Genomic DNA, 25,106 nt, shown 5'->3' with positions numbered 1-25,106 from the left:
TCATTTTTAAATTAAAAGCCATCACCCTTTAAAGAACAGTTATGACCATATTTCTACTCAAATTTGCTTTAACACAGAGGATTAAGCCTATGTGTCAAGATCGAAATACCACTCTCATATCTGCGCGGTAAATATCAAGCTACAGTCAGCAGCTGGGTAGCTTAGCTTAGCCTAGCCTAATGAATGGAAACACAGGGAAGCAGCTAGCCCGGCGGTGTTCAAAAATGCCTCATTTCTTTAATCTAAAAGAAAACAACGAAGTGAAAACTGGGAACAGGAATCTCCACATCCAGGAAATAGCCATAACCTCTGTAAAAATCACAAATTCTCTTTCTTACACTTTTTGTTTAACTCACGGCTTTTCAATGACTTAAACAAACAAGATATGTGATTAGTAAAATGTAATGGTGCTTGTAGGTAAATTGTATTACCTTTGGACAGAGCCAGGCTAGCAGTTTATCTGTTTCCAGTCAGTGTTCTATGCTAAGCTAACCAGCTGCTGGTGGTAGCTAAATATTTATCCTACAGACATGAGAGTAGTATATATATATATATATATATCTTCTCCTCTAAATGTCGACAAAAAAGCAAATAAGCATACTTTCCAAAATGTCAAACTTCCTTTAAGAAAATATCCAAAAACATTTAATTTGACAAAACACCTTCACACTCTAGAGGATTTCTTATTGTGATTAATGACTTACTAATGAAAAGATTATTTTGAAACAATTCCCTGTGAAATGAAGATATATGCGAGATAAGAGTCAGCCTTACAAACAGTAGAACACCATTTGTATTACACAAAAAAAATGCTATAACTGCCTCTTATTTACAGCTACATTTATACAAACAAGAGCCAGCACCTTGCAACAAAATCGCAAGAAGTAAAATCCGGAAAACTGCAAAACTACAAACCACAAAAAAAAAAAAAAAAACATTTAAAAAAAAACGTTTCATTATGTAAATGTTATCTCTTCATCACTTACAACCTTTTATTCACATCTGTAGTTCACTGAGTCATCAAACTCAGCAAAAGACACTGAGCTGGGGTGTAGGCACACCATTTTAACATGCCACACATGAACAAACTAAATGAAGACGTGTAAAAGAGCCTCTCCCTCTCTGTGTTAATTAGCTTGAACCTTTTTAGAAAAAAACAAAAAACAAACCAAACAGTCCTCCATTAGACACCAGGACATCTCTAATTTCCACTTGTTTGTTTCCTGAAGCACATCATCTGACAGGACAATGAACCTTCGTTGAATACAAAACAGACACCAGTTATATATCACATATCAATATACACCAGTATATTACACATTGTGGTTATTGTCACCTCAGTTTTTGTTTATTGCATAAAAAAAACTGATGTGATAATAAAAAGCACACATGAATGAATATGTTAAATTACTTTCCAATCTTTTTGCATACAAAAATACATCCAATTTAATTCCAAGATTCTAAATATCCCCTATAGTGACAGATCTACTACACGCAAGTGCCCTTTCATTCCCTCCACGTACCTTATGGCAGCTGAAATGAGAAAACATATCTGAGAAACCCACAAAGGATCTGAATACTAAGATAATTCATATTAACTGGTTGCTTTTACAACAGATTAAAGTATGTGACCAACAATATCTCTATCTCAGCTGCATGCAATGAAACTCTCCATCACACAGAGGAAAGGAGTTGAAGGGAAATTATGCATTAAGCATAGCTTTTGTGTTTGTGTGTCTGCAGCTACCAAGGGTGCAGATCAGCCGTGTCATGGAAACAATCTGTTCAATCTGTTATTCTCTATTTCTTCCTCACTTTCTCACAATGCACTTAGTCGTCTCACTGCTGCTTTTACATCTCAAGAACCTTTAAGAACAATCACTACCTCCATCCCGTTCTAATTTGCTCTTAGAGCGCCATTTAAAGGCCTACTGACCTTTCCACTAATATGATGGATTTACTGCTAAGGGTGACAGGCGCTGTGTGATGCATTGATTACTAGAGATAATCACAGCCAGAGAGTGCATGAAGAGCCAGGCTTGGGGGGTTAGCAGTTTTTTTTTTTTTATATATATTTAGATAAATGATAGTTCAACTTCACAGGCAGAAGAGGCGAGAGCCCTGTCTCCCCTCCTCCCCCTTGTCCTGGGGGATACGAGGGAGCATAGCTGAACGGGTCAGACCCCAGAAACGAGCTGGAGTCAAGTCCTTCTTGGTGGCTGTGAACTTCCAACCCATATGAGACCCGCAGGTTCGGCACTGAGCAATTGTCCAGGCGTACCTAAAGGCAAAGGAAGAGGACAACATTTTTTATTAAAGATCCCTCTCGATCATGTTTTAAGATATAAAATAAATAGAATCGGCTTGGAATAAAGATTCAGTTTTTCCACATTTAAAAAGAATCTTAAACATAACATCTACTGCTTTCGTTGCAAAATCCAGAATCTATGAATATGCAAATATTCTTAACTTCAAAAGTTGAACTACTGGACACAAAATGTCTCCTACTTCCCTGAAAAGCCAATTCTTAGTGTATGTGCTCTGGAGGTTTCAAGTTTCCTAGTCACACTTGTGTAAATTGCATATTGGATTACGATTGTGACGTCACATATCCACGTCTTCCACTCAGATTTAAGGTGAGCACAGAGAAACCGATGAAAGTGGAAACAGCCTTCTAGTGTCTAACTCTGCATTACATCATTCTGCACAGTGAAGCTCATTAACATTAGACATTAGAGAAGCAGTAATAAAAACAGATTTTTGAGTGGAGGGGGACTTTAAAATGAATTGTTTAAGTCTTTAAATGGATAAAACACTTAGAAATCTATCTTTTGCATATCAAATACTCAAGGATCAAAATGTGGCTCTAAAAAGTTTGTGGCTCCTTCGTGGACGATGGCACTGGCAACTGTATTCAGCTTGGATTCACAGTGATTACAGGGAACTCCAATGGCAAGCCTCATTATCAAGCATCAAGATGTTCATAGAACCTTCTCAGTGTGACACGGAAATAGTGTTTAGGACATACTGAACACACAGGTCTGGTCAGTGGAGTAGTAGGTTATGCTGCAGGAGTGGCTTGAGAAGTTTCTACAGGATATTTTAATGCATTTTGAGTTTGAGTTTTCAAACCTATAGTTCATTTGCTCTGGTCCAACTCAGTGGATGAGTTGGTAAACTTGTTGTGGTTGTTCAACCCTAAACTAACCAGAATTTGTGACAGGACAGAGACAGAGATTTTGATCCAGCTCAGTGTAATCTTTGTGTGGGTAGTGTGTTTAGATGAACGGTGTGTGGGTAGCTTTCCTCCGTGGAGCTCATGGAGCTTGGAGCAGCTGAAATCATCTCTCTGCTCAGCTGGAAGCTCTGTGCGCTGCGGCCACGCACCGTTCATCTGCCCACACGGCCATGACACAGAGCTGGATTTAAATCAGCAAAATATCTCTTTAATACACAAAACATAGATTTTCAGTGGTTTTCGTTATTACTGATCAAGAACTACGTACAGTGTGATTGTTTACGGAACAATTTAGTTGTCATACATATATACTTTGTTACAAATACTTAATGTGGTCTTTGTGTTATGACATAGTGTGATGTTATGATATCAGTCTAGTGTCTTTAGAGAAGTGGGCGTGGTTAGCTGATGGACATGGCCAGTACCGACATGACACATGAGGGGGCGTGTGTGTGATGCTGATTTAACCTAGGCCAAACAGCAGAGAGGAGATTCATTCAGGAGGTTGATTCAGAAAGGAGCAGCACGTCGAGTCCCGAATCCGACGAAGGACGCTGAAAAGTAGACCCGGAGTGGAGGTCGCTCAAGACGGCGTGGTCACCGAAGCAAGCAGGCCTGTCTCCGGAGCGCGAATTGAAACAGCAGCTGTGTGAGTCAGTTTAAATCACAGCACAACCCCTCTTAGGTGGGAACGTATATACTAATCCAGGCATGTACTGGTCTCATTCTCACGTTAAGTGCATCACACTGGACAAGGAGACCAATACCATTAATGTTACGAGCTAGGTTAGCCTTTAGTTGCTGGGTTCCTTTGTTGTTCTATGAGCCCAGGTTAGCTTAGCCTTGTAACGGTACCAATATTTCACAGCCTCTCAAATCTCACAAATTAAAGAACTAAAAATCTGAAGCGACACTCCTGACACTGCCTGAGGTCTCTGCCTGTTAAAAGGAAGTTTTTCCTTGCCCCTGTCGCACCAAATGCTCGCTCATTAGATCACTAACAAAAGATGGCCCATTGATAAAATTACTGATTATGATGCCACTAAGAAAGGCCAATGGCTTCTAATTTAGGGCACTTGACAGCACCACAAGCCAGTTAGAGCAAATATGGTATAAAAGCATTTTTAAGACCCCTGGTGCAATGGGTCAGAGCAGCAGTATGTATCACATACATATAAAAATTAATTTATGAATACACTGAAAGGCACAGTGAGAGAACTGAGTCAATTTATTCACTGTGTGTGTTATGCGTTGCATCATTTACTAGTCTGAGGGAGGAGTACGAGCTAAATGCCATGAGTATATAGCAAAGTTACCCTGGAAACCAGCTGTGCAGTGTGGATGGCCTGCTGACCAGGTTGAGGTTGTTTGCTTTGTAGACAGTCAGGGTTTCATGGACGTAACCGTGAGGGTTGACGTATGCAGCCATGGGGCCGTACAGAGACAAGCTGCAGGAAGAGGCAGGTGGAATATGTCATCAGCAGTGATTATGACTTCAGTAAACAGTTAAGCCGAAAACAAAAGATCAGAATGGTCCATTTTAAAAAGATAGAACAAAACAGCCAGAAACTGATGAGCGATTCCATAAATGGTATAAAAGGGAGCCAAAATGCCCCCAAAATGCCTAAATAGCACAAGCAGGGTTTCCAAAGATACCACATACTGTGTGTCAAGGTAGATTCTGTGCATAAAATGTGTATAATGTAAACTAAGTGTAAAGGGAAATTATGGAAATACAAAACAGAAACTACAAAGCTGAGACTTGAGGATGGATAATGTTATCAACTTCTGAGTCAGTTTCTCAAGTAGTAATTTACTGTACTCCAGTTCTGGTTTGGGTCACTAGTTGAAAATTCATTAGCTACGTACTTAGCTACATTTTGTTAGTCAGAGGAAGTGTCTAACCTCAGAAATCCTATTAAACACATAATAATCCATTCACTGAGATTAGCTGAAGTCCTCAGATAAAACAGTTAATGCACTTTTCTCGTAAACTAAACGTGGAGTAAGGGTCTGGACAGTTGCATTGGTGTTTGGGGTTCTGTGTGTGTCTCTTGGATAAACACTATCTCACACCATAGACAGTCATAAATTATGGTATTACATAACAGTGTGTGAGTGTGTGTATGTGTGCATTCAAACTGTGAGTGTGCAGATGCTGTGCAGGGCCACTTATGTTCGTGCTCAGACTTAATGCAACTGTCACAAAGACGTCAGTGCCGTCTTTGACTTGTTAATAATTACAGTGATTATTGTAGCATTAAAGATAAAAGTAAGATTAACAAGCACTTTAAGTGTTTAAAAATGTTAAAGCTCCATGAAATTATCAATATATATCAAATCAAATCGTCAATGGCAAAAATTATATTTTTTACTACTGAATCAAATGGCCTCCTCGGATGTTTCAAGTACTGCTGATTAGACTGTATGCTGCTTTTTAGACATTTTCAGCTCCTTGTTTGGGTTACCTACCAGGCAGGTGAAGAAAGTGCAACATCAGGTGCAATATTCATAGTGATGAATTATCGCTCTCAAACAAATGCAACATGCAAAAGTAGTGATGTTCTCACCTGAAGATCTCAATTTTTGTGGTGATTTCTGTGTCCTGGCACTGCTTACAGCACAGTGACGTGCACTGAGAAGGGGAGATAATAAAGTGTTAAAAGGATGTATATGTCAGATGTTCTCAATGCAAAGTGTTCTTGTTGTTGAAGCGGGCACATTAAAGAAGCACTTAAAGTGCTCATATTATGCTCATATTATGCTCATTTTCAGCTACTGCATCTCCTCTTTTCACCCTGTGTGTTGAGCTCTCTGTTTTAGCTACAGAGTGAGGCATCTCACTTCTGTACCATCTTTGTTGGGAGTCGTACATGCGCAGTAAGTACTGCTAGCTAGTCAGTTGTAGAGTATGAGGGAGTGCCATGCTAGAAGCTAAGCGAGCATTATAACGTGTGTTACAAAGTGACGCACATTCGTCACGGAAGTTAAGGCTGGACTACAACAGAGCTGTTTGGAGCAGTTTGTGAACAGTGTTTTCTCTGGAAGATGAAAAGTTCCTTTGGGGTAGACTTTGGGCTTTTTCACTTTGTAAACCTATAATGTGCACAAAAAGATATATAACACAATAAAGGAAAGGGGAAAAGCCAAAAAGCATAATATGAGCACTTTAACACATCCAGTGACCGCTTTAAGGTTTCTGGTGATGCAGCAGTAACACTACAGGCTAAGAGAGTGTGTGTGTGTGTGTGTGTGTGTGTGTGTGTGTGTATTGCAAAGGCCAACTTTGGACTAAAATACTGCAGCAATAACACATATGTCAGCCCCTGAAGGCATGATTAAATATACCAAAGAACATCAGAGGAAATAATAGACAGCCTGTGCACAACGACACAAGTAGGAACACCAGATCTTATCACACCGTGACGGAGATGATGGCTGCAGGGGCAGAGGAGAAATGCTGAGATGGTTGGGCAGGAATGAAGGGTTAGTGGTGGCCTTTCCTTACCCGGTCCATGATGTCCAGTTCACAGCGAAGTCTCTGGATGGCACTGCCGATCTTCAGCAGCTGGAGCCGCAGAGCGTCATCTATGGGCAGACAGGCTGCCACTCTGTAGGAGAAGTCTGACAGAAACCAGACAGAAGGGAAAAACAGGGATGAAAGGAAGGACGGAAAGAAAGCACAAAGAACACAAACGAAGAGACGTACGTGCGCATGTGTGTATGCGTCTGCTATCCATCTGTAACACATGTAACACACTGAACAGAGGCTGACCTACGGCGTTCGTCGGGAGAGAGTCATCCTTCAGATTCTCGTCCCATTCATGGAGCTGTTTCTTCACTCTGTTCATTAGCGACTCCTGTGAGGTGAGACACAGGAAGCAGAGAAAATGTGGTTAATATTCACTCCTATGTGATGTTTATCTATGGAGGAAATTCCAAATAGTGCACACGGGCTGAGGTACTCACAGAGTCGTAGAGAGCATAGACCCAGGGTGGCCATGGCGTCAAACTGGCACAGTGAAACTTCCTCTGTGATGAACAACAAAGGCACCATTAATCTTTATACAATGATTACCGAAGTGCATAGTTTCTCTTCCCTTCCCACGTTGCTATTACGGACATGCACATCATGGCCAAAAGTATGTGGACACCCAAACATCATACTCATATATGCCAATGACCCTGGGCACACATTTATATGTTGAAATCCCCATAGTGCCACAAGGTTGAAAGCACAATATGGTCTAAAATATTATTATATGTTGTAGCATTAAGATAAGAAAAACAGCACCAGAACAAAAGTACACAAATGATAGATGGTTCCAGCTTTTTCTGTCCTTGTCTTGCATTATAGTAAATTAAATATCTTTGGGTTTTAGACTGTTAGTCTGACAAATACAGACATTTGAATAGGTCAACTTGGACATTTGTCACTATTTTCTGATGTTTTATAGACCAATCAATCGATTGAGAAAAATCAATAATGGAATTAATCGTTGTAGTTGCAGTCTTATTTCTTACTCTGTGAGCCACCTCAAATTTCCTTTTGAAGGACAATAAAGTGATTCTAAAGTATTTTAATAGCAGCATATGTTGTGTGTTATGTTGTGTGTTATTGCTTCACATGTGTATTACATGTACTGTAAGGGTATGAGTGTCTGACCTGTTGGTAGTTATTCCACCAGCGCTGGGCCTGTTTGCAGGTCTGAGTTGGGGGTTTGGAGGAGGGGTGCATGTGGAGCCTGGAGAGGGGTGTTAGCTGCACGGCAGAGAGAGGATCTGGAAGGATTCGTTCTGGAAGGATCTGTACTTTGGCTTGTCTGATCCTGTGGAGTCAAACAAACAAAACAAGGGGAGACAATAACATAGGTTGTGGGGGGAAAAGACAGGCAAGAAGGGAAATGTGAAAGAGAGCAGCAGAAGGAGAGTGAAGCCGAGCAGATGAATAACAGATTAAACAAATGGTGTGCTGGCTGAATGCTATCAGGTGTATGGCAGGATGTTTGTAAATCTGAGATGATCATAAAAAGGTGCCGTCTGTACATTTTCTCTGTCAGCAATAACAAATAGTCCTCCAAATCTTCAGGCAAGAGATGCTCTCAATGAACTCCCTGAAGCTCAGACAAACAAATATTCACTTAGCAACACCACATGAGCAATAAAAAAAACACATTCAGGTGTAAGCATGAACCAGAACACGCACCTAAAATGGCATTCGGTTCAATCCTGTCAAAAGACAACATGTGGTGTTTAATTTCTATCTATTTAAAGCTGTGGAAGACACTTTATTGTTGGTGTTGTTAGGCAAAAATTCAATTATAATATTTCAGCATATTGTAATTCAAGTGGTCTCAGAGAAAACTAGAGCTCCTCTTGGCTCTGTATTCAGGCTTTAGAAAATCTAGCATGCACGTGAGACTTTGGTCAATCACAGGTCATTTCAGAGAGATTCAGTCACTTGCAGTACAAGAAAAGGTCGACAGTATTATGGTAACCAATTAATGTGCATTACACAACAGCAACTAAAGAAAGAGGGAAATATGTCTGTATGAAGACCCCGTTTTATGGACAGTTAACTTCCATGATTTCCTGAACAGTGGAGGATATAAGTAGACATGATCTATAGTATGACCACAACAGTTAAATAGGCAGCTTTTCTCCATAAATGCTTCCGTTGTTTACTGCACCCTCCAACAAATGGAGGCACAAAGAATGGGCTTTGCATTTTCTTGTCACCCACAAAGATGATTAAAAATAAAATAAAATCTATGTAGCAGGAAACTATAACACAACCACAATGAGCTCGTCTTTAAACAAATAAATATTGTACAACAACCCATATGTGTATATTTACAGTAGAAACTCCACAAATACAAGCTGACTATGATGTTCTCAGTTTACTTTATAAAGATGACTGTGAATAGTTAGTCTGCCCTCTAGCTGTGAACTATAAGAGCACCACTTGAGTCATTTAAAAAAATAAAGTCTTTAGAAAGAAATAAGAAACAGCTGGTCAAAAACTGATATCTGATGTGATGTCATCTTCTTTGAAGAACTGACAGCAAATCAAAGAGTTTGATTTTCTTGTTTATATGGGCTAAGAACATTTGTTGTGCTTGCACTTGAAATAAATGTGAATACAAATTAACATGGAGGCTGTGTAGAGTACACACACGTGTAGGTGATCCACTGAACTGCGGTCCTAGTCCAGGGTGCTGCTGTTGTTTTTAATCAGGTGGTTAATAACAGATAATTACATTCAGCTTCTTGTTTGAATCAACCCCTGCCTAGATGATTACGATGACAACCTGCAGTGCTCCGATTCCTGCAGACAACCACGGGCTCACTAGTCTGGCTATCACCAGACCAAGCTCAATCTTTTAAGATTGAACATTGGTCTGGGTAGTCTGCTCTGTATTTTCTACTGCACGAGAGGCATGATCAACGGGCATAGTTCAAATGACTCTGTACGCAACTGGATAGTCCTTCAACCAATCAGACCAATGATCCAGTGACGTAGCAGCGACAGTGGCATCAACGGGTTGCTGCGCTTCGGTGGCCGCCATGTTCAATGTAAACAAGAAGATGCTTGGTCGCTTCTCTATCGTCATTGTGTTATTGGATAAGCAAGTTTGTGATTGGTCCACGCAAAATTTAAACGGAAGCAGGATAGATAAATGTAAAGGTTTCCAGCCTGAGCTGCAGGGCGAAATCAAATCGGCGGCAGATCGGGCTGGGTTTACCCAGTCTACGGGCTCACAGGACCACGACACAATGTTTATGTCTGTATTCATAGACTGCAGCTCTTATTCAAATATACACTAACCTTTGGTTTAATGGTTTATGAAGCAATTAAAACTTACCCGTCTGCCTGAGTTCTTATCTCATGGACCTTGAATCTCTGCCTCCCCACAGCTTTCACTTTGACAGTTTCAATGCCATATTCCTGCTCTTCTCGGTAAGCATAGATTTCCGCTGTTGTCCCAAACTCTGCATCCGGCTCACCTGTGTCATTGCTGAAACAGATTCCAGTTAAAACCAATTAAATTAAACTCCAAAAACAATTCTAACGGGTACTCCAGTGATTTAGTGTTGTACTTCTATAAGGCTGGGGGACTTAAAACAGACATACAAAAACAATGGTCAAAATCAAAGCGGCAGAGACATATCCTCACTTTACTCCTTCATTTGTGTCAAGCTCCAAAAACTCTGATCCTACATTTCCCATCATGCAACCTAATGGCATATATAGAATAGAATAGAACCTCCAACCAAGCCTGGCCCAGATCTTTCAAATTCTATGCACCCTGTTCATAACACAGGCTTTCTGTTATAAATTTGAAGATTACCCTCATGATATCATCATGATTATTTTCTCAGACTTAAAAAAGCTCTTCAAATGTCATAAAACATTATACAACAGTTATCCTAGTATAAATAGTACCCCTCATGATTAGTAAACCTTTTAACTGATACACCAAACACATAAATACTCTCTATTTATCAGATCTGTCCAATCTGTGATGACTGCGAGTGGCTACATCAGTATCAGCTTTATTTGCCAGGTATGAGGACACATGAGGAATTTTGCTTTGGATTATACATTGCTCACAATCTGCTTACTCATACAAAACAAACAACAAAAATAAACAATATATACACACTATGAACAGAAACAATATAGACAGGTTGAGGCAGTAGTGCATAGTTATTTGCATTGTTTCTTACCTGTGTGCGAGCACAGCAAAGGTGCGGTCTCTCTGGATAATGCTCCGCATCATACTGACCTCCTGCGGCCTGAAGAGCTGCAGAGGCAATGTCTGGCCTGGCACGAGCATCACAGCTGTGTGTGGCAGCACAGGGATGGTCTGACAGCTGTCTTCATCGTGGACTGTACGGCCGTGAAACTCCTCCATGTCTGAACCCAGGTACTGCCACCACAGGGGTCAGAGTCAACACAACACAACCACAGCAGCTGTAGAAAACTAATCATACAGCTCTCTTACAGATTAGAAAAATAAAATGGCACATATGTAACGATATGACAGTTAACATGTAGAGAGCCATTATCTATAGAAAGAAAGCATCAGTGGCATCACTCACAGCATGTGATGTGGGAAGACTGGGGTCAAAGGTGATGAGGGTGGGCTTCTCTGCTACCTCACTGTCTCGGTCTTCAGTCTCCATGTTATCTTCCTCCTCCTCTTCCTCGTTGTCTGCCATGGCACAGCAAGCAAAGAGGCTCACAGTGAGGCTAATTAGCTCTTTTAGTGTCTCCTAACCAAAGTACAACTGCAACTTTATCATCTTAATGAGTCAATCTGATGGGAAAAAAAATAACTATAGAAAGTAAAAGATGTTCCTAAAATGTGTCAGTCAGGATGTGATGTCTGACAGTGGCCTGTTGTGAAGAAATGTTAGCTAGCTGTTAGCAGGGGAGAAGGAATAAACGCACTTCTGGTGAATCACCGGGCAGACCATCCAGTCATTCTGTGAGTTTAACCGTTACCTGGTAAAAGCTGTAACTGGTTCCCCATGTTGTCGTTAATGTTGTCTTCACCTCCAACCCCCTCGTCAGCCATATCCTTGTGTTTACAATGCTAACTCTTCTTCTACGGCGCCTTCAATGTGCAGCGTCAAGGCAGACCCCGAGCGCCCCCTGGCGATGTGTCACAAGACTCAACATTGGAGATTAAAATAATCCACCAGATTTTTTTTTTTCTGTCATGCTCCCCTTTGAACGCCCCAATAGACCTTTTTCACGGCAGACATGTTGACATGTCTTTAGGAAAAGCACAGGTGTATTCAAAACCATTAATGATGGCTGCATTCAATTTAGGAGAGGCCCTGGTGTTGTGCATGCTGACTCACTGAAATAATTCACTGGGACACTTGATGGAACTGAGCCATCGTTAAGGTTATCAATTTCAGCTGTGCTTTTCCTACTATGACAAGTCAAAAATGTCTGCTGTGAAAAAGGTCCATTTAACAATAAATACATTGAATGTAACTTTTGCTGCGCTCCATGTATTCCCCTCCTGCACTCACCCTTCAACCCTCTGTTTGGAAACCACTGGATTATGCAAATGTTTTAATACATGGAAAATAATCGCTTTCATTTATATGGTAACGTTATATAAAAAAAAACAGCTGTTGGAAAGTAACTCAATTAATTTACTCAAGCACTGTGTTTAGGTACAATTGAGATACATGTACTTCACCTGAGTATTTCCATTTATGCCACTTCTACTTCACTACATTGCAGAGACAAATATTGTACTTTCTAATACAGCTTACTCCATTTATCTGACAGCTACTAGTTATAGCTATAGTTATTTTGGAGATTAGAGGTCAATTTGCCTACATTGAGTTTTTTTTCTTTTCATACTTTAAGTTTGAGTATTTTTTAACTTCAGCAACTAATTTAAGTAAAGGATCTGAATACACCACTACCAACTCGCTGTTGATATTTACCACAATCGTATATACAGTAAACTCACACAGACACACAAGACCTACTGTGTGTAACAGATGCATGCTGTTTGTGCCCACCAGTGCAGGCGCTAAAACAATATCATGCATCCTTATTTACTCAATTAAGATAAAGCAGTTTATTTAATTCAAACTGCAGAAATAATTGGATAATTAAAAAATAAACCTAAATTTTAAATACAGCAACGTATATTGGAGTTGACAAAAATGACGGAATACTGTCAGCAAGGGTATACTCTGGTTTGACTTGAGTAGCAATCAGCAGTTGCAACCAGTTTTATCAGAAAGACAGTTTCAATTTGAATACGCACCATTTTCCTCTCAGATTTTGTATCTGATGGACTGGAATGATGAAATGTATGAGAGCTTGAGGTTTAACATCTTGACCTTTTCTTCCACAAGACGAGGTTGTGCTGCTATCAATTGTTTAAATTAGTTTAAGCATCTTCATGCCTGTGCATATAATTTAGTTCATCACATAAGGGAATGTTGAGGATGTGTGACCTGCAACATCAGTGTCATGTCCAGTAGAGAAACCTGTTACTGACTGGTGTTTAAGCCTGCATCAGCACAAACTAACCTGACACCTGAAGAACGAGAAACTTCATGTTGATGCTACTTCAATGAGAGAAAAAAAAAAAACATGACTGTTAAGTCATATGCCCAGTAACTATGCAGTACATGGGACAGTGGTGTCCAGTTTTTTTTAAATGGGCTGACTTTGAGCTGCAAGTGTTTTGACACTTGTAAAACAAAAACCTGCCCTTTATCTCAAGTCACTAATTGTAAAGTGCCAAATTGCAGTCAATAGCCATCTATGGTCCAAATAGATGCCTGTGGTCTTAGTACACACAAAATGACTGAAACACAAGTGACATGAGCTTGGTATAAGTCTGATAGACATCACTCCATGCTGTGCAATACATTCAAGTAACTACAAACCCAGACTAATCCTGTTCCATCAGTAAAATAAGTCCAAAACTTCTGTTAAATTTTAAACAAATGTTCCATTTATTGTTCAATACACCACCACATGACAGTTGTTAAAACAAAGTATTATGGTCCATGAACAAAGCAGCTGTAGTTCAGATGTTGAGAGCTTGTCCAGCGTCTTTGCCTCTTCCAGTCAGACATTCACAGCAGGATCCATGAGACGCAGTCATCTGAAACCAGGACTTGTGCTTCGTTCCACTGACGGAGGCTCCACTTCAGCCACATGCGTCAGTCATCTGGAGAGGCTCCGACAGGATCTCAGCTGGCAGGGATGAGGGCTTACTTTGACCTCTGCCTCATCTTTCTCCTTTTACGCTTCAGCCTGTTGAAAACAAAATGCAGCCCTTTAACAAATCTGGACTGATCAGACCATTTACACTTAATGGTCAATTAAAATGTGAACCTGTGACATGAGGTTGTGAGTGGAAGGTAAGGGTGGGAGAGAATTTCATGCATCATGATTTGTAACAATTTTATTTTCAAAATTTTACAGATTCACTTAATATTTGTTTTAAACAGTACTGTGACTAAATATCCATTTTGAACAAAATGGATGGTAATCAGAACAACATGTTATGTACTTAACAAATGACATGACATGTGCATATTTAGAAAAATCAGTTTAGAAACATCTGACAATATTTCTAGAAGTGTATTATTTAACTTTGTTAAATGAAAATCACAACTTCGGCACCCATGTGTTGTGAAAGAACTAGGGGTGGGAATAGAGTCGCACCTCACGATTCGATTCAGAGGCCAACAATTCGTGTTTTTTTTTTTAAATGTAAATTTCCATGCGTGATTTAACAAACAAATGAGTTTGCTTCCCAGACAAAGCTTAGATTTTGACAGCATTTGTCACACAAGTTTTAATGAAATGTCTGTTTTTTTATTTTGTAGTCAGTCCATGCTGAAGCCTTAAACATGCTTGTGAAAGTCACCTCTCACAGTAATCTTCCATGTCAGAGGCTCAGTCATGTTTAAAGGTGGATAATACTTAGAACACAAAACATGAGGTGGTCAGATGTGATAAAGTAGAACAGCCTATATGGGTTTTGCCTAATTATTTTATTTATGTTTTATTAAATCATGTATATACACAGATTCTCCTTTTGGCCATTTGTGTGTTTCTCTCCACTCTAGCCTAAACTCTAAGTTGTCCATTATCCCATCCTCTTTCAGTCACTGTTTTGATTTGTACTTGTCTGGAGACAGCAACTTAAACACTTTAAAATAATCTATTAACTTATCAGAATAGAGCATCGAATCATTAGAATTGCGATGCAGCTAAGAATTGATCCCCCCCCCCCCTAGAAATAACAGAATTGGGACAGATATGCATTGCCCCAGCCCTAGTGGAAATTTATCAATATCTGCAAATATACATGTCCTTGGTACAGTACTGTGCAGAATCCCTAAACCTGCCTTTGGTTCGCAGATCTAATGTCTTCACAAGGTCGACTCTGCAAATATAGCTATGAATGTTACCATCCCACAGTATAGACGTGGTACTGAAGCTGTCAAAACTACTACAAGAACACTTCCATTGCAACATTAGGACTGATCGTCCTCAAATTAATGGTTTGAATTTCAAAGCCATGTGGAGGAAACGTAGCTAGAGAATAAAGCCATTTCAAAATAATGGGTTGTAACCAAGCCATTATTTCACCCATTAAATGGTAACTGATGTTGCAAATATTTACAGGGACCCATAACATGTCTAAGGCCATGTATGGACAATTGACATTTTCTGTTACACTCAACAGAAAAAGCCTTAATTGTCTAGAAGGGATCTGTACAAACGTTTATTAGTGCTTACCTGCGCATACGCTTCTTCCTCCACTAGAAGAGAAGAGGACATTTATCAGTGTACATAATGGTTAGGTGTGCCCTACTTACTGACTTAAACAGCATGCTTGTCACGATGCAGAAAAACTACTGCTAGGACTTCGCACTGCAGACTACAGCGACGATGTTAATGAACCCAACATTAGTGTGGGTCACCCATCAGAACTGGACCTTTTGCCATAAACACAATCGATAACGTTACTTCAGCTCAGAAGGTTTACTATTGCTAACGTTGGAGCATGCGCCAACGCGGGACATTCTATAACAGCATTTACGCTACTTTGCACGCATCTTCTATTAAGAGAATAGGTTTCCGTTATTAGCATTGTTAGAATGACTGAGAAGAAATACATAAGAGGAACATTTTTAAACAATAGACAAGCTAAAGCAGCTGCGCAGTGGGGTGCTATTTAGCTAGCAGCATTGACTGGAACAGGAAGAGAATATAAAACGCGAACATAGGATGGCTAACTTACCTTGGCTCTCATCGTGTGGAGAAGGTTCTGTGAAAACAATACAAATACAACTATTAGTGACTTCGGATGATATATAAAACTTAATGATTAGATTGGATTCAGATGGCAGTGAACCAGGTTTCCTTACCTCAAAGCGAGAAGAGCAACGGAAAGAGGATGTGACGAAGAAAGAGGGCGCTATTTATACAGGCGTTGACGTCATGTTCAAGCGCCAACTGTTGGCTCATTATTGATTATTGCACAGGACAGCAGCTGTGTCCCAACAATAGAATACATTCAAGGTCCAAATTCAGGGGCTGTGCCTAAATGATGAGGCCTGCGTCTTTCCTCTTCAAAAGTAATTTAATTGGGACAGGCGCCTTATTTTAATGAAATACCCTACCTGCTTTTTCAAGGCGATATATTAAAACTGAGCACAGTTTTTAGGACCCTTTTACGAAACAAGAGACTAGTCTTTTATGCTGGAAATAAATAGAACTGATGTTTTTTTAAAGGCTATTTATTATTAGCCTACAGACAGCTATGCACTGCTCATGTTGGTAGAATTTTATTTAATTTCCAAATAATAATAAATCCATTGGAATAAGATCTTCTTGCAACTACCATCTCAAGGTTCACTTAGTAGCGTATCCGGAGCTTTTAATTACACAGTCCTCATTAGCAAATGCAGTCAATTGCAGACAATTGAGAAACCTTAATTAGCTGATGAGGACTGTGTGATATGGTCAAAAGCTCCAGTACAGTTACTAAATTAACTTTGAAATTAGATTATTATTTTTTTTTTTTTTTACATTTGTCAGAAATCTTTCAAATTTATCATAGAATAAACTTCTCTAACCTAGACATGATTAATGCACAAAACCATCCTGATGCTCAGGAGAGGGCGATGTAGATACAATCCTCTTATATGTAATTTAATATTGTGTTATCAATATCTATCATGATATGGTCAATTCATTGGAAAAAAATAACCATTCAGGAATGTGTTATTGTTAAATCAGACAAATTGAATATCTAATGTTGGTGCCATAAATAAGTTATGGTCATAATTTCCAGCATTTCCCAAAGTGGCCTAAAACATCCAGAAATATGTAAGGGCTAGCAAAATCTCAAATGTATAGGTATACATCATATTGGCCAAACCTACTGATGGCGTATCTCATTCCTTCTCCTTCAACACCACCACAATTTCTAAACTTAAAACCTTACTGTTTGGAAGTACACAGGGAGTCATACTTCATTGCAGACATTTCCAATTCTGAACTGACAAACCCTTCAGAGAAAACCAACAGATATGTATGACATTTTTTTATTAATTAGATGTAAAGTTCCATTGCCCACAGATGAGCTACAAAGCAGGATTTTACGCTCAACATATTCAACTGTTGACAAATGTGACCCAGACCTTAAAAATGAAACTCAGTCCTTAAATGATCTCTTACTGGTCCAATTTCACCGAAGACACCCCAAACACCTGTTTTTAAAGCTTGGCCAGCTTTAGTTTTTATGCCTCACATGACTAATGACCCAGTAAAGCCAGTAACAGGTGTCATTAAAAGAAGTTTTTCAAAAGTGGAACATTTATATTTTTATCTTTTCATAAAATTCAAGGGAGATGGCAGTAAATGTAGCAGTTTTGTTCCCTAAAGTCAAGCTGATTACAGCTGTTTTTTTTTGCTTGTATACTTGAAAACATTCATCTTTTGCTCAGGTTTATGCTTTAAGAATCTAGCGGTTAAAACATTGTCAGTCAGCCAAAGATGTGGTCAGGCCTTGATGGAAGAGTAAACATAAACCCTCACGTTAGCTCGGACGCAAAAAACATCTTTTATTTAACAGTCCTTGTAATTACCATCATTTATTGTCCATTTTGTTTTGTCTATTCAAATTCATAATTTAACCCTTTACTGCATAGTGTAGTTATGAAAAAATGCTAAAAGGTCATTTTTTTCCATAATGCACTGGATGACTGAACTCATCACTTATGATTCTCACACTTAAGGTGACAAAGTGCTAATAAACCTTTCAATAAAATATCTGAATATTAATTTTACTATAAATCTTTGTTTACATATAAACAAGTTTAGATAACTTGTAACTTTGTTGCCAAAGGGAAACAATCCGCGTCAATTCAGTCGAACCATCCCATTCAAACAGGAGAATCCATGATGGCCTCAGATACATGATGCCTTAGAGAAAGGAATACTGAGTCTACCAAAGTGATCCACGTTTTGGTTGGTATCATCCAATAATCCTTCATCTGCAATTGCATGTCAAAAACACAGAGCCATTCACTCCCAATAATCCCCACTTTAAGCTTCAGTTTTACTTGAAAGGAAATGTTCAGCTGCAAATAATAAAAACATGAAGGTCCAAAAGAGTTTAAAAAAAAACAAACAAAAAAAACAGGCATCAGTCGCACACGTACCATTTGGCAACAAGTGTTTTTAAAGATAAAACTATTTGTGATTATTATTCTACTCCCAAGTTAGGGAAGAAAAAGCAACATGATACTTTCAATAAATGCAGTAAAGTGATAAGATCTAAAATTCATCAGTTTTATTTGTGAAATCACTATTAGGTGTATTATGGGCAGAGTTTGGGGCAATTTGTCATGTTTTCTCTTGCTTCTCTTTGGGGTCTTGCATGTGTGAAAAGGCAGCATTTATTTATTCTGGAGACTCTGTGACCTTGGTTGGCTGTCCAGTTGCAGTTTCTGCTGTCTTTGAGGCCTGTAGGATGTGAAAAAGGGAGGTACAGATCAGTGAGGTGACACAAATCACAAGGAGGTGAATTGTAGGACAGCGTGAGGGTTCATTGTTAGAAAAAAAATTTACCTTCTTTTTCTTTTTCTTCTGCGTTTTACGGCTTGCAGAGCTCTGTAGTAAAGTCTTGGGAAGAAGAGAGACATTATAAAAAGGGAATACGATGTTAAATGCAGCCGGTTTCTGTGTGACGAAGGAGCTTGATGTAAAGAAAAGTGAATTGACGGCGTTACCCGTAGCTCTGCATCCTGAACTTCATGCTCTGACTTGTAGAGCTCTGGATCGAAGGGTCCGCTGGTGATTCTGTGAGGCCCGTTTGCCATCAGTAGCACTGTGAACTTAAACTGAGCTACACACTCTCCTGAGAACAAAGACATAGAAGGAAGGGGCGGTGTATAATAAGGGAAAGCTGTTGAAAAGCAAAAAACACGATAGAAGGTATACACTTACCCTCCTTCTCGTGTAGCACACTGAAAGGTTGTAACAATTCATGTTTGGCACACTCTACCACACCCAGACGGGCTTTGGCCTCATCCTCGAACGCCCTGACGGAAATAGGATGGTGGTATTGAGCCACAAGTTTAATAATATCCAACTTGCCGTCAAACTATTTAAAAATTCAGCAGGTGGACTATGCATATTAGTAGTCACACACAAAGTGTGTTATTCATACCGGAGAGTAAAGGGCATGGCATCGAAGCGTCGTTCTACTTCGCTGAAGAACGTACGGGAAGTTTTCATCTTCAAGCCGTACTGCTTACTGGGGTCCCTCTTATAAATCGTGGTCCTCAGACCTCCATCTCTGGCCTAGTTGGAAATGACAGAGGGTTAAAACAATCAGTGTCTGTTCTTTACACAAAAGTGTTTATTAGCTACACTTTCGGCAGCTATAAGTAATGACTCAAGTAAGACAAGAGCACACTGACCTTCCCTTCTCCGCTGCTAATCAAGACGTCCACAGCATAGACTTCATGCACCTCAAACTCTGCCTTCTCATGGTCCTTCCTGAAAATGAGTGTTAACAGCAGCCAGTGAAAAAGACGAGTAACATATTTTGCACTCCATTCATATTCAACATCCATACTGTACATCAGTTATTCAGAACAATGCACAGATGTCACTGTAAATAGCTTTAAGCACTACATTGAAGTCAAGTTGCTTTTAAGTTTCTCCAAATGTAATTTTGGTTGGTTGGTTTCAGCACCACAAACCAAATTCCAGTCATTTGCATTATCTTGGTTCTGTGATACAAGTCTCAGAGCTCACTACATGAAACTGAAACTTACTGTCTGGCTAGAGAATTTAAAACTCTCTAATAAATCAGGAAATATCTCTCTCTGTGTGTGTGTGTGTGTGTGTGTCTTTGAAATAGCTCATGAACCGTTCATCTAATCTACGTCACACTTGGTTTCCTGGGTACCCACTGAACTTGGGATTTGGAATTTGAAGCAGTTTGGACAGCATTGGATATTAATAAACTGTGAATTAAACTAAACAACCAAACAATAAAAAGGTTTAAGAAAAAGGATTGAGGAAAAAAAAAAGCACTGCCATAACGCTGGCTCTTCCGTGTCTACCCTAAAGCCCAGCTTAAATTCACTCTGAGCATTTTGCTAAAAGGAAACTCAATAAAAAGGCATTCAGATCCTTCACAATATGTCTGTGATTACTCCACATTTTAATTATGATATTTTGTTAGTAAAACCTGAATCTGCAACGTTCTGACAGGTAAATGTAGTACAACGTTTTCTTCTGAATTAGAAGTACACAGCAAGTCAGTAGTAGACTGCACAGTGTGGTTGCATATAATGTTGGGGTACAATGGTTCTGGAGAAAGCTTTAAGCAGCAATACCACAGGCCAAGCAATCAGCCCATTCCAAAACAGGCACATTTTGAACGGGCACTGTACTAGTAAATATAAAATATGCATTTTGTGATTTGGTTACAGGTAACGTTTCTCTTGTTCAAAACAATGCCAGACCTCAGACATCACAGGTCAAATGCCTAAAAGAATTCTTACATTTATGGGCGGATGGTGAATTGAATGAAAATTACAGGGAAATATAAACGCTACATGAAACAAAACAAACTAGTGCGTCTACACAGACAGAAAACCGGTGTGCAACATTTGAAATGAAAAATTGATTGACAGGACTGAATCCCACTCAATACCTTCAAGCATTATCCATTATGTACTGTGTGTGTCTATATGGACCTGAGAGACCGTGTCTTAGAGGTTTACTACAATACAAAACACCCACAGAATGTCTCCGATTACCCTCCCTTCCTCCTACGGTATGTGCAAAAAGTGAATAAACGTACCTTTGCTGGTCTGACGGGTTCTGAATGATGGTCTTCTCTCCATCTATGACATGTTGCTTTAGCTGATGAGACAGCATACCTTTAAAAACACAGAGCCAGGCAGAAAAATATTAAAAAACAGAAAAAGTGAGCCATTTCTACGAAACCCTTCACTTGCATGTTATGAGTCATTGTCTTCACATTGATGTGATGACATGCGAACACTTGTGGGTTTTCTGAATGCCTTTTTTCATGACATGGCACACTGAGAGGCACAAACGTTGAATACACACTCACCCTCGATGGGTGAGCATTTGAACGACTGAGCGATCTTGTTCCAGGCTTCTGTCACTTGTTTGTTCTGAAAGACAGAGCAATGCAAAACTTTCAAATACAATATACAGTTTTGCACTGACTGACCAATTAAAATGAGGAAGAGCAGCAAAGCAAAACTATCGAAGGAGGATCTGCAGTGAATGTTTAGGAGAAGATGAATCAAAAGATGAATTTCACACGACGACGCAAGTCAGAATTTTAACTTTTTACTTTGAAGGCCCATCTAAATCTTTTAATAAGCCAGAACCAGCAACTGTAGAGAAGGTAACTCATAATTATGGCTGACATGGATACGACTGGGAGGAAGTGGTTCCATGTACCTGGTTACCAGGCTTAACAAGGCGAAGAGCTGCTTCTGCACACAGATGGGCCGCTTTGATTACATCAGCTTTCCGGCCTGTGATGGGGTTCTCCTGCAGAAATAATACACAGTGAGAAGAGGACTTAAAGAAGTGATCTGACAAGGACACAAAACGGGAACTTTAACTTTTATATAAAAAAATAAATAAATATAAAAAAAAGGCCCTCACCTTACTGGCTCCTATCACAAAGCTGTGAGCGACATTGGCAATGAAGCCATCGACATGAACCCCAAGATCTCTACACAAAATAAGAGCAAGAAATGGGAGTATGAAATAATAATACAAATTAAATCGATCATGTGTCAAATTCATTGCAAATTTAACTGCCACCCAGCTGTTAAGATTACTAATGTTGATACAGGAACCAATCAAATCAATTTAGGAAGGTCAAAATATCAACAATTCTCCTCCACATGGGAAAATACTAATAAAGACTAAACAATAAAATAAGGTCAGACAATAATACATCAGTTTAATTTGTTATGGCCATTAAAACGGAGAATTTATTTTAGGCTGTACATCAGCTGGAATACAGTGAAGGACTTGTGAATTCAAGGGAGCAGCATTACAGACTATAATGAAGTGAACAGACAGGTTAGGCTATGAGTGTGTAAAAGGTGAGAAACATACAAACCTATTGTGCAACCACATCACCACAAGCAACAAACATCTTTAAAACATTGCAGATCCACACACAGCACAAAGACGATACAAGAGGACAAAAACACATGTGGCAATACAACAACTAAGATGAGCTCACTTCCTTTTTCAAAGCACAACATTGCATTAGAAAATTGTGAAATCGGATTGAGCAGATGGATGGCCAGCAATGCTAAAATCCAACATATCACTTCGAAAACTGCAACAACAAACAAAAAAACGGTTCTAAAAATGTCCAACCTTACTTGTCGTTTGCCACACAGGACAGACAGGAAGACGAGACCTTACTGAGGAAGCAGACAGTCAACAGCCAAGAGAAACACCTCACATACAAGTCAAGATGTCACATAGAAAGAGGGGAGGACAACACACTGGGAGACTCAAGACACACAGAGAACATTGCAGAGCGTGGTGCCTACATTTTGACCAGATCCCCATCTTTAAGTGCGTAGTCAGGGTCACTCTTCAGGGGAGAGAAGTGGCAAACACAGTTATTGACTGAGACGCTGGTGGGAAAGGCAATGCCTAGAAGAGGGAAGAGAACCACCAAGTCTTCATTTGGAAATCATCCACACATTTGAGTGAGAAAAGTACACAAGGATGGAGGGAGTGACACTTTCATCAACAATTTGCAAGACTGCATCTAGACTCTTCTGAATGGGTCCACCTCAGTTCACCCGATTAACAACAGACTCAGTAATCATCTTTGTCTCACCTTTCTTCATTTCCTTTTCCTTCTTAAAGACCTTTCCAGTCTCAGCCATGATGTAAGCATCCCCCTTCTCACAGAGGCTGAGCACCGACACCCCGGGCTTGGCTGTTTCCACAACCAGACGAAGAGCCTCTGGGTGACACAAACAGCAAATGATTAAGAGGTGCAGAAGAGGAACCAAATAGAGCATGTAGATACATAATTGTAGTATTGATATGTTGCCAGATATCATATTGTCCTAAAGCGATGCCAATCGGTCTAACATCTGTCAATATTGTCAATCTCTAGGTGATAGTGTGCAAAGTAAAGCAAAGTTTTAAATAGGATTGGGTGATATGACCACATATACTATAGGACGATATTGATTAGTCAATCATCAGTGATTTTGCTGTACCATTACTGTGTATACTGTGATACACCTTCTTTAATATACCAGCAGGCAAAAAAAATATTAATGCTTTATAATATTAGATTTTAATACGATTTTGATCAAAATGCTGACATAACTTCGTTTGCCAAGTATTTAAAGTGCTGGATTACTGTCTAGTTACTTTTTTAATTTAATTTTTATTTATTTTTTATCTCGAAACAGTTCCTGAAAATGTAATCACTACATTACAATACATAACTTAAAAATTTGAATTTCATTCATATCTCTAATTTAATAAAAAGGCATCCTTCATTTGTAGTGAACGACTAAGTATTTTCGATAAATCACACAGAAAGGTCAAACGACTGGGTCTGCAAATGCACAGAGACAACGATTTTATTTATTTAACCTTAATTTATACAAGTAACGTTAATCTCATTGAGACACAGGGTCTCATTCTCAAGAGAGACCCGTTTACAACGATAATGTCACCTGAATAATGTTAGAGTAAGATTTCATATTATTCCTCTAGCAGACCTATCAGCTTGTCAGTTAAGAGAATTAAACAGATAACCTAGCTAACCATCAAAAGTTAAGAATAAACTAACGCAAAGAGTTCCGCCTGGTGATGTAAGGAGGAGAGCATGTAACGTTGTAAAAGTGGATGCCTACTTATCTTTTGACGTTTCGTGTTTAACGTTAGCTGACTGTAACGTTACTGGTAACATGCTGGTCTATCTGGTTAGCTAACGTTAGTTAGCATCCCACGATAGCTGCACAGACAGACAGCTACCTCCAATAACGTTATAACATCAACGTTAATCAGCAGTACCAGAGGAGCTAGCATTAGCTAACACTGAACCAGCTGTAGCTGTTAGCTAGCTACCCAGTTAGGATAGCATAGTGTGCCTCGCATGTAAAACACATGGCTGCGGCGTCTGCTGCTGTGTGGGGAAACTAACGTTAGCTGGTTGCACGACATGACAAATAGAGCAGGTTATTCCACCCATTCACCGTTTAATTGTACTTACGGTTGGCGATGTCACCACCCATCTTGTACTTGGTGACCACCAGATCCTCGGCTATGGTCTGCTCTTGCTCCTCGTCGGACATCTTGGCAGTGAGTGAAGTTTCAGTCGCTAGTCGGCCCTGAAAAGCAACGGACAGTTCCCCTCAGCTCGATTCTGACGTGCTGCTAAGCTAACAGCCCGGCCTCCCGCTGGCAAATTTGCGTTTCCTAGGATGGCGAAGGTATGACCCGCCCTACTCTGACTCTGATTGGCTAGTACTCGTTGCCTTCTGATTAGGTTAAGGGAGAGCCATGTCTTTCTCTATAGCTCTGGGTTAAGGCATGAGGAGTGACATTGGTTAGGGTAAGCCAGAGTGATAGAGAAAGACATCAGGGTTAGGGGTTAGTGTACATTTATATATCTATGGCTCTGGGGTAAGGGTAAGCCAATCAAAGGCAGAGTAGGGCGGGCCATGCTTTCGCCATCCACATGGATGCTCCCGCCGCCCAATTCACCGTGACGCTAATGACGTCACAGAG

At 39.7% G+C, this 25,106-nt stretch overlaps 2 protein-coding genes and 1 long non-coding RNA gene across 4 annotated transcripts; all 3 read right to left on the bottom strand.

Annotated features, from left to right (window-relative positions):
- Positions 1–622: 622 nt before the first annotated feature.
- Positions 623–11,851, bottom strand: crbn (cereblon). Of its 2 annotated transcripts, XM_078248408.1 has the most exons (12): positions 11,751–11,851; positions 11,345–11,457; positions 10,970–11,172; positions 10,105–10,257; positions 7,905–8,067; positions 7,208–7,270; positions 7,014–7,098; positions 6,747–6,862; positions 5,809–5,873; positions 4,555–4,686; positions 3,707–3,883; positions 2,197–2,281 (listed from the first exon to the last, which is right to left on the bottom strand). In XM_078248408.1, the coding sequence occupies exons 1-11, from the start codon at positions 11,821–11,823 to the stop codon at positions 3,736–3,738; spliced, it is 1,314 nt and encodes a 437-aa protein (XP_078104534.1). In that variant the 5' UTR covers positions 11,824–11,851; the 3' UTR covers positions 2,197–2,281; positions 3,707–3,735. The 2 variants fall into 2 exon arrangements, with proteins under 2 accessions (XP_078104533.1, XP_078104534.1); XM_078248407.1 differs by lacking the exon at positions 3,707–3,883 and having other exon boundaries at positions 623–2,281.
- A 1,864-nt stretch (positions 11,852–13,715) lies between these two features.
- On the bottom strand, positions 13,716–16,241 carry LOC144516796 (uncharacterized). The gene is made up of 4 exons (XR_013501871.1): positions 16,178–16,241; positions 16,051–16,077; positions 15,546–15,568; positions 13,716–14,048 (listed from the first exon to the last, which is right to left on the bottom strand). It is a non-coding gene; the product is annotated as an uncharacterized LOC144516796 (long non-coding RNA).
- A 1,102-nt stretch (positions 16,242–17,343) lies between these two features.
- pa2g4a (proliferation-associated 2G4, a) lies at positions 17,344–24,867 on the bottom strand. Its single transcript, XM_078248406.1, has 13 exons — positions 24,589–24,867; positions 23,191–23,319; positions 22,895–23,000; positions 21,984–22,053; positions 21,774–21,866; positions 21,415–21,478; positions 21,139–21,217; positions 19,742–19,820; positions 19,489–19,622; positions 19,266–19,360; positions 19,049–19,176; positions 18,888–18,941; positions 17,344–18,782 (listed from the first exon to the last, which is right to left on the bottom strand). Exons 1-13 carry the CDS (start codon positions 24,668–24,670, stop codon positions 18,720–18,722), a joined length of 1,176 nt encoding a protein of 391 aa, XP_078104532.1. The 5' UTR covers positions 24,671–24,867; the 3' UTR covers positions 17,344–18,719.
- Between the last annotated feature and the right edge of the window lie 239 nt (positions 24,868–25,106).

This window comes from Sander vitreus, chromosome 4, assembly GCF_031162955.1.
Source record: "Sander vitreus isolate 19-12246 chromosome 4, sanVit1, whole genome shotgun sequence".
NCBI lineage: Eukaryota > Metazoa > Chordata > Actinopteri > Perciformes > Percidae > Sander > Sander vitreus.
This window is presented reverse-complemented; position numbering and strand designations above follow the sequence as displayed.

Bases quoted from the DNA above. Each gene is read 5' to 3' on its own strand.
- crbn (XM_078248407.1), bottom strand. From the start codon at position 11,823: ATGGCTGACGAGGGGGTTGGAGGTGAAGACAACATTAACGACAACATG. The intron at 7,099-7,207 runs GTGAGTACCTCA...CTCACCTCACAG, and splicing joins TCTATGCTCTCTACGACTCT to GAGTCGCTAATGAACAGAGT. The intron at 2,282-4,554 runs GTAACTTTGCTA...CTTTGCCTTTAG, and splicing joins CTGCACAGCTGGTTTCCAGG to GTACGCCTGGACAATTGCTC.
- pa2g4a (XM_078248406.1), bottom strand. From the start codon at position 24,670: ATGTCCGACGAGGAGCAAGAGCAGACCATAGCCGAGGATCTGGTGGTC. The intron at 19,623-19,741 runs GTCAGTGTGCTC...ATTTCCAACTAG, and splicing joins TTAGCAGCGGAGAAGGGAAG to GCCAGAGATGGAGGTCTGAG. The intron at 19,361-19,488 runs GTATGAATAACA...TATTTCCGTCAG, and splicing joins GCCATGCCCTTTACTCTCCG to GGCGTTCGAGGATGAGGCCA.